The sequence below is a fragment of the Phaseolus vulgaris genome, chromosome 2 (genome assembly GCF_000499845.2).
Source record: "Phaseolus vulgaris cultivar G19833 chromosome 2, P. vulgaris v2.0, whole genome shotgun sequence".
NCBI classification, from domain to species: Eukaryota; Viridiplantae; Streptophyta; class Magnoliopsida; order Fabales; family Fabaceae; genus Phaseolus; species Phaseolus vulgaris.
Window position 1 is genome coordinate 2,209,597 of NC_023758.2, and position 9,446 is coordinate 2,219,042.

Genomic DNA, 9,446 nt, shown 5'->3' on the forward strand with positions numbered 1-9,446 from the left:
TTTAGAAAAATGATTATTGATTCTTAAAATGGATAGAAAAAAGAAATATATTGTTGAGTGGCATAAAAATGGAAAAATATGTTTGTTGGAGAAAAGAGAGGGAGAGAGAGACGTGACAGTGGAGCGGTGACAGTGGAACGGTGACAGCGTCATAAATGTTGCATAGCATGCACCGCCAGCTGGCATTTGTAAGGCATAACTACTACTTCATCAATTAGATGACGTGAAGGACATAACCACCACACCCTATATCATGATTGCTGTGTTTAGCAATTTAAAAAAGGAATATATGAAAGTAAATAAAGGAAATCAATATATATAATTAAAAATACTCAAATAAAATATATTTATGTAATATCAAAGATGGATAATTTTATTTAATGTAAGGATAAGAGAATGAGTGCTCATAAAGAGAAGATTGAAGAAGATTATTGAATGAAAAAGATATTTACAAAGAGGAGATAAAACCTAATATATACAAGAGAGAAAGACCCACTAAAACAAACTAACAGCTCTATTAACAAACTAACAGCTCTATTAACAAACTAACAACTCTATTGCTTAATATCCCCCCTTAAACTTATGGTGGAAATAGGTTCAACCATGAGTTTATTTCTGAATTTCAGAAACATAGCACCAGATACTGGTTTTGTCAGCAAATCAGCAATCTGATATTGAGAAGGAAGATGAACAACAGAGAGGCGTTGTTGTTGAACACGATCACGCACAAAAAAGAGATCAAGCTCAAAGTGCTTCGTTTTAGAATGGAGAACTGGATTAGAGGCAAGGAGAACATCTCCAGCATTGTCACAATATATTTGTGGTGTGGAATCTGGAAGGCGAAGCTCAGTGAATAAGGACTGAAGCCAAGTGATATCAGCAAGAGCAGCTGCAACACTTCTGTATTCTGCTTCAGTGCTACTTCTAGAGACAACCTTTTGTTTTCGAGACAACCACGAAACCAGATTGTGACCAATATAAATACAGTAACCTGATGTTGACTTCCTGTCATCGAGATCAGAGCCCCAATCAGAGTCACTAAAGGCGATGATGGAGAAGTCAGTGATGGGACGAAGAAGAAGACCATGATGTAAGGTGCCCGCAAGATAGCGAAGAATCCTCTTGACAGCTTTCCAATGGTGGAGGCGAGGAGAGTGCATAAATTGACAGACTTTGTTAACTGAAAAAGAAAGTTCAGGACGAGTTAGAGTGATATACTGAAGAGCTCCGACAATGGAACGATACAGAGTTGGATTTTCAACCGCTACAGAGCCATCAATGGTTAACCGTGAAGTGGACACCATTGGTGTAGGTTGTGGGTTGGCGTCCAGCATTGCAGCACGTTGGAGAAGATCTCGTATGTATTTTGTTTGAGACAAATGGAGAGATCCATCAGCAAGCCAAGCTACCTCAATACCCAGAAAATAGTGAAGTTTGCCTAGATCTTTCAAAGCAAAGTTGTCACTTAACTGTGCAATGAAACAGTCAATTAAATTAGATGAGGTGCCAGTAACTATGATATCATCAACATAAATAAGAATAATGAGAGTTCCATTAGGTGTAAAACGAAGAAAAAGAGAAGAATCACTTTTAGAGGAATGAAAACCCAAACTAATAAGAGTGTGTGAGAGTTTAAGAAACCAAGACCGTGGGGCTTGTTTTAAGCCATAAATCGCCTTATGAAGCTTGCAAACAAGAGTGGAGTCAGGGGAGGAGAAACCGGGAGGTTGTTGCATGTAGACATCTTCAGCAAGATCTCCATTCAAGAAAGCATTATTTATATCAAGTTGGTGTATAGGCCAGCGTGCAGACAAAGCCATAGTGAGAACAACTCTTATAGTAGTTGGCTTGACAACAGGACTGAATGTTTCAGTGAAATCAAACCCTTCAGTTTGATGAAAACCCTTGGCAACCAGTCTTGCTTTATGCCTTTGTAGGGTACCATCAGCATTAAACTTACGTTTAAAAACCCACTTACAACCAATAAGATTTGCTCCAGCAGGTAAGGGAGTAAGCGTCCAGGTTTTGTTGTCAAGAAGGGCTGCATACTCTACTTTCATGGCATGTAACCATGGAGGTTGTTGCATTGCTTGTTTGTATGTGGTTGGTTCAAGATCCGATTGAGTAGTTGAGGTGGAAAGAACTTTGGGTTTGTAGATGCCAGCCTTAGCACGAGTTGTCATCGGATGCATATTAGTACTAGTAGGAGGTGGTGCAGATGAAGAAGGGACAGTGCCTGCAGAAAAAGGTGAAGAACTAGCAGAAACGGGTGAAGTACTAGCAGAAACAGGTGAAGTACTAGCAGAAAGATTATCAAGAGTAGTACTAGTAACATTATCATGAGCAACAGATGAAATGTCAGTTACAGAAGGAGAAAGGGAAACAACAGTTAAAGGATTAGTGAAGGAAACATGAGGAGAAGAAGCAGAAGGAGAAATAGGAGGAAGAAACGGATTATCAGATAAAGAATAAGGAAACAAGTACTCATTAAAAAGCACATGACGAGATAAAATAAGTTTTCCAGAAGGTTGTAAACAAATATAGCCTTTGTTACGAGTACTATAACCTAAGAACAAACACAAAGAAGAGCGAAAATCAAACTTATGCTGATTATATGGTCTTAAAAGCGGATAGCAAGCACAACCAAAAACCTTTAAAAAAGTGTAATCTGGTTTCTGTAAAAACAGCGTTTCATAAGGGCTTTTATTGAGTAAAACAGGTGTAGGTAAATTGTTAATAATGTGAACAGCAGAAGAGAAAGATTCTCCCCAAAATTTGAGTGGCAAAGATGAACCAGCAAGTAAAGAAAGACCCATGTCAACAACATGTCTGTGTTTGCGCTCAATTGAGCCATTTTGTTCATGTGTGTGTGGACAAATGAGACGATGATGAATACCATGAGATGCAAGGTAAGTTTTAAGAGATAAGAATTCTTTTGCATTATCAGTCTGAATTGATTTTAAAATGTGACCAGTTTGAGTTTCAACATACAACTTAAATTGAATAAAGACATTCATAACTTGGGATTTTGAGTGCAAAAGATAAAGCCATGTATAACGTGAAAAAGCATCAAGAAAGGCAATATAATATTTGGATCCATTAGAAGAGGAAACAGGAGAAGGTCCCCAAATGTCAATAAAAACCAATTGGAGCGGTATAGTGTAAACAGTAAGAGAATCAGTAAAAGGAAGCTGATGAGATTTAGCTATAGCACATGTTTGACAAAAGAAATCACGTTTGTGGCCAGTAACATTACATATTTTCATCACATTATGAACAATTCTAGAGGAAGCATGTCCTAGCCTAGAGTGCCACAACTGAAAAGTAGAAGATGCAGGATTGAAAGTGGTACTGGAAACAGAGGGTTTGAGAGAACATTGCATTGTGGGAAACACATATAAGCCATCTTTAACTTTTCCTTGGAGGATTATTTCCTTGGTGTCCTGATTTTTAACAAAACAGTGGTTAGGATAAAACTCAAAATAGACATTATTATCTTTTGCAAATTGAGAGACACTCATGAGATTCTTATTTATAGAAGGTACATGCAGCAAATTATGTAAGCGTAATGTGGTCATAGTGGTAGGATTAGTAAATTTTGCAGAGCCAATGTGATTTATATGCATACCTGTGCCATTACCTAGTTGAACCATTTCAGATCCAGTGTAAGGAGTTTTGGAAGAGAAAATATTACTGTCATGGGTTATATGATGTGTAGCACCACTGTCCGGGTACCAAAGAGGGTCACTAAGGGTAGAGGGAGTACCCAACAAAGATGGCTCACCAGAGTCATTATCTGAAGAATAAAATTGAGAAGAATTAGCACTAATATGGGAAGAAAGATTAGTGTCAAACCGATGCCAACACTCCAGAGCCGTATGGCCAAACTTCTGACATAGTTGGCACTGAACGCGAGCAGAGGAAGACGAATTGGGCATGGAAGTAGCAGTCCAAGAATTCTTGAGAGGAGGACGAGGACCATTAAAACGTTTATTGTTGTTGTGTCTGAACGGTGGACGTGAACCACGATTCTGAGAAAAATGGAACCCATTCATGGGTCTAGAAATAGGGTTGGATGAAGACCGAGTAGTCGCAAGATGAGCTTGAGGCAAAATGTGATCTTGAGTTTTATACCGTTCAAGGCGTTCTTCATGAGCCATCAACAAAGCTTCAATATCTTCCACCGTGTAGGGATCAAGACGAGAAGTGACCGCGGTGATGAAGGATTCATACTCCTCGGATAAACCGTAAAAAATGGCTTCAAGATGTTCTTCATTAGTGAGAGAGGAGCCAGTAGCAGCAAGGGTATCTACAATCTTCTTGATGTCAAGAAGATATGTAGAGATGGATCGGTCACGCTTGGGAGCCTTCAATTGCGTCTTTAATTTGACAATTTTAGCACGGGTCTGAGATGCATAATAAACCTGTAATTTCCCCCAAATTTCTGATGCGGAGCATAACCCTACCATTTTGGTCAGGATCGGTGTGGTCATGGAGCCAAGAAGCCACGCAACCAGAAGATGGTCTTGTTGGTGATGAACCAGAAACGCGGGATTAACCTTTTTGGCGGTAGCATCGTCGGTGGTGAGAAAACGCGGTGGAGGAGGAGCAGATCCGTCAAGAAAATGAAAAAGCTGAAGACCACTTACATGAGCAAGAATTTGTTGTTTCCATATGAGATAGTTATCATCGTCGAGTTTTAAGAAGAGAGGAACCGGAAAGGTATGCAATTGTGTGGAGGAAGAAGAAGAAGGAGACATGGTGGTTTGAGAAGAGGCAGCGGAAGGAGATGTTACGGACATGGTGATGAGGACAAAAACAGAGGAAGAAAAAGAGAGGTAAAGGAAAAAAAAATCAATGCTCTTGATACCATGTAAGGATAAGAGAATGAGTGCTCATAAAGAGAAGATTGAAGAAGATTATTGAATGAAAAAGATATTTACAAAGAGGAGATAAAACCTAATATATACAAGAGAGAAAGACCCACTAAAACAAACTAACAGCTCTATTAACAAACTAACAACTCTATTGCTTAATATTTAACTTTTTTAAGAAGAGTTAAAACGAAAATAAGTTTATTATAAAAAACTGATTATTTTATCAAAGACACTCTATTGTAGATGAAAATAATTGATTGATTTTTTTAGGAAATGTAATTCTGTTCATTTCATTGGATACATATATCTTAATCGTAGTGGAACTTTTACCTTTTTTTTTGAATTTGAGTTGATAGTCATGTTTGGGCTGCTTCTTCCTGCACCTCCATACCTTTTTGTGCCACCCCATAAGTTTTTCATATTCCAAAAATACCCTTCTCAATATTTCGGATTACATAATCTAAAAGTCTCCAGAATTAGCTTCCGAATTATATAATCCGAAAGTCTTTTTGTGATTAGCTTCTGGATTACATAATCTGAAAGTCTTTTCTATACATAAGATTAGCTTCCGGATTATGTAATCCGAAATTTTTTTTTCAGATGTGTTATTAGCTTCTGGATTACATAATCTGGAAGTCTTTTCTAAATATGAAATTGACTTCCGGATTATGTAATCCATAATATATATGGATTACATAATCCATAGGCTTATTATTTCAAATCCAAAGGTGGAAAAAAAAAGGATAAAATAGTATTTTCACATTTAGTATGAGGGTGGCACAAGAAGGTATGGAGGTGGGTGGAAAAAAAAGGATAGAATGGTATTTTCACATTTAGTATGGGGGTGGCACAAGAAGGTATTTAGTACGGGGGTGGCACAAGAAGGTATTTAGTACGGGGGTGGCACAAGAAGGTATGGAGGGAGGTGTAGGAAAAGAAGGTATGGAGGTGTAGGAAGAAAGAGTCCATGTTTGGCCACCCGTGGATACAATGAAAGGTTCCAGAAAGCTAATAGGCCTGTCCAAGAATACTTTCATAACTTCAATTTTTCATTCTCATTTACATAACTGACTCAAAACACCCTTCACATTTTTACTTTTAAACAATCACTAAAACATGTTTTAGTACAGAGAATAAGTTACGTCACATCTTATTTTTATCAATGTTTAGAACTTAAAAATAAATTACTTAATAACATTACTTTCTTGTTTTGTATAAATATGAAAAATATGAATATTTTTCACGCAACCAAGAATCAAACTTACGCACCTACCTATTTGCCAAATGAATCCAGTTTTGTTGATTGATATTTGAATTATATGGATGGAAGTTTTAAGAGAATATATCAGTTCAGCAACTATGATGAAGTATCTGTACATCCTAAAAATCCTAACGCAAACCCCACGTTTCAGACCATGCCACTGTTAACAGGCAAAATCAAACTGGTTTAAGTCTGAGTCTTCCAAATGAAAAATAGATCACATCATATACCGTACTTTCTCCCTCCATAATTCTTCAATTCGAAGTCGTATAGGTTTGTCTAGGCATGACGATTATCGTTGAATACCAGGTGTTGCGATCTAGTTGTGAATTCACCAACACGAGGCCGGGAAGGTGGAATTAGACCTCTGTTGTGATAAAAGAATTCGCTTGGCACGTTCCTGCTTTGAAAATTTACATGATAACGGTATGCACTTTGTGGATAACTATCATATAATGGATAAACTGGAACTTGGTAACGGTCAAATTCATCAGAATGATGACTTCCCCAAGTATATCTGAACGCTCTTGATGATGCATTCTCCTTCCGTGTTTCTTGAGTTGATGAAGTGGCCTTTCGAGGTTGAAAGTTATTTGCTTTTCTGAAGCCATCTTGGTGCCTGACCTTGTCTACGCAGGATCTTCCTGATTTTGACCGTTTTTTATTGTGGATTTCATGCGGCCGTTTTGAATCTAATAATTGCAAGAGTTGGATTGGATGACAAGTAACCACCAATACTGTGAAAAACTATAGGATAGTGCAACAAACTCGTCTGCTGAAATTCAAAATTACCTTTGGATTCATTCGCAAAACAGCTTCTCTTTTTGTTCTTCAATGCTCTCTTAGATCTCGCTGCTGCACCGCGTTTGTGCTTCTCATTAAGTACTTCGATTCTATCAGCTTCATTTTTCCATCTCTATACCATGAAGGATAATGAAAGTAACAAACTGTAACTTGGAAGAGATAACATTGATAAAGGCTTGCACACACTGATACCTGTCTGTAAGTTTTCTGTTTGTAGAGATTCCGTCCCTTTACGAGCAAAGGGGAAAGTGGAGGCAATTTCCTAACCCCGGTACTCCAGAACACCTCCACCTGCAAGACATAGATGAAGAATTTGAATTTTATTAATTTGAAGAGTGGCTAGTAATTTTGTTAGGTATAACATGCAACTAAAAAACCAATTATGTTATTTTTTATTTACCTTTCTCCATACAAGAAAATGGCTATTGACCTTATAAAACAATTGTACCAACACTAATACAAGATTAAATATAAAAGCAAAGTGAAATTCTCAAGACAAAATTTGAGAGAGAAACCAGAACTTTACTTTACTAACCAAGATAGCCATAGCACTGCTCCGTTTTACAAGAGCATATATCATCCAGTAACGGGTGTCCATATAAAAGACCAAAGTGTAATACAGAACTCTTTTTCATGCATCCAACTAATTGCAGCAAAACTTAGACTCACAGTGAAGGTATGCTGTTGTTTAGCTGCACCATAGCTCTCCTTCACAACCCTGCCAGCAACAGTTCTGTTTCCTAGAATTTTTCCATGCCTAGTCACCTTACTAAACCTGGCAAAACGTATAACTAAGTTGTAAAGGAACAATTCAGGGATAGGAAAAAATCATTGATTAAAAATAACCAGAAAAACTAATTACTTTTCATAAACCTTCTGCCTGAACATGACAACATCTCCCGTGCAGACATCACCTGAGGAAAGCGAGAAAACAAGTATTTATTCAGAGAACGATAAAAAGTAAGGCAAATGATAGCAAAAAAAGGTAAAAAATAATTTACCAGTACAATTAATGGTAAAGGATGATTGTGGGTAGAGCGTGTATCCACTTCCATATTTTAACCTGATATATTAAAATGTTTTAAGTACAGCAACTCAAAACCAAAACTAAAAAGCCTTATCTTCTCCAGAAAGAAAGAATCATTGTATTACTGGATATGGCAAAATAATTTCGTCGGTTGAAACAAACTCAAGCAAAACTCATTGACACGAAAAAATTTCTCTCAAGAAGAAAATAAAGACAACCACAAACGATTATTAGGTTTGTAATTTCATACAAAACTTCCGTGTCTTGAAGTTGCTTCTAACTCAATAGTCAAATAGGCTTCTCGAATTGGAAACACTTACCTCCAATGCTCCCTTATCCTGGCAACACAAACATCTCTATTTCCCGCGATCCTCAGGCCATGATTCCGTAGATACGCTTTGCATTTCTTTAGTTTCAAAGATTCAATATCCTTTCCTTCTGGCAAAATCAACCATAAAACGTAGAATTCAATGGTACTGATCAAACACGCCATTAATAAATTCGTTACCATTAGTAAAATTAAAACCTCGAAGTAGGGTGACGACTTTGTCGGAGAGAGAGGAATCATCAACGTCATTGTCATCGGATTCGGATTCGGACGCTTCATCGCAATCGCTATCTTCGCAATCGCAATCGCTATCTTCGCAATCGCTATCTTCGTAATCGTTATCTTCGCAATCGCTATCTTCGTAATCGCTATCTTCGCAATCGCTTTCTTCGCTATGGCTTGCTTCGCCTTCTTCTTCTTCTTCCGAAGAAGAGGAAACCATGACAATGGTTTTGCCTCTCATCTGATCCATTTCCTGAAACTGCGTTCAGGACTGGCCCGTAGGAGTTGGGACAAAAAGAAAGGTACGAAAAATGAATCGAAAGAAACAAAACGCGGAACTGGGCCTTTGGGCCTGGGCTCCATTGTGATTGTTTTCATCAAGGCAATTGCTTCCTGCACCCGATCAATTGTGACTGGCACCCGACATTTTTTTAAAAATCCTATTATGCCCTTGTCTTCTTTACTTTTGAAAATATTGAATGGTGAATGTGCTACGGATGAAAATATCCGGAAGGCAATGTGCTACGGATGAAAATATCCGGAATGCATGAAATGTGCTACGGATAAAAATATCCGGAATGCATGGAATGTGTTATGGATAAAAATATCCAGAAGGCATGGAATGTGCTACGGATAAAAATATTCGGAATGCATGGAATGTGTTATGGATAAAAATATCCGGAAGGCATGGAATGTGCTACAGATGAAAATATCCAGAATGCATGGAATTGTCTTCTTCACTTTTGAAAACATTGAATGGTGAGGTGCAGGGTAACTTCATTGCAGAATAAGTGTTTTTAGTGTGGTTGTGGTCGGACAATATGTAACCCCTTTGGTAGCCTACACAGTCCAAAACCCAAAAACATTATCCCCGTGTTCCTTAAAACTATACACTGCATTGACACTATTGGCCAGTTCCTTCTGCTT

At 37.8% G+C, this 9,446-nt stretch overlaps 1 protein-coding gene across 1 annotated transcript; it reads right to left on the reverse strand.

Annotated features, from left to right (window-relative positions):
* Positions 1-6,153: 6,153 nt before the first annotated feature.
* Positions 6,154-8,818, reverse strand: LOC137810132 (zinc finger CCCH domain-containing protein 62). Its single transcript, XM_068611268.1, has 8 exons — positions 8,496-8,818; positions 8,290-8,407; positions 7,944-8,005; positions 7,805-7,856; positions 7,612-7,717; positions 7,135-7,233; positions 6,931-7,054; positions 6,154-6,830 (listed from the first exon to the last, which is right to left on the reverse strand). Exons 1-8 carry the CDS (start codon positions 8,767-8,769, stop codon positions 6,418-6,420), a joined length of 1,248 nt encoding a protein of 415 aa, XP_068467369.1. The 5' UTR covers positions 8,770-8,818; the 3' UTR covers positions 6,154-6,417.
* Positions 8,819-9,446: the final 628 nt, after the last annotated feature.

What these genes read in the sequence shown, in the direction of transcription:
- LOC137810132 (XM_068611268.1), bottom strand. Translation starts at nt 8,769, where the DNA reads ATGGATCAGATGAGAGGCAAAACCATTGTCATGGTTTCCTCTTCTTCG. An exon ending in AACAACAGCATACCTTCACT is followed by an intron (nt 7,234 to 7,611) that starts GTGAGTCTAAGT and finishes TATGTCTTGCAG; the next exon opens with GTGGAGGTGTTCTGGAGTAC. An exon ending in TTTTGCGAATGAATCCAAAG is followed by an intron (nt 6,831 to 6,930) that starts GTAATTTTGAAT and finishes TGCAATTATTAG; the next exon opens with ATTCAAAACGGCCGCATGAA.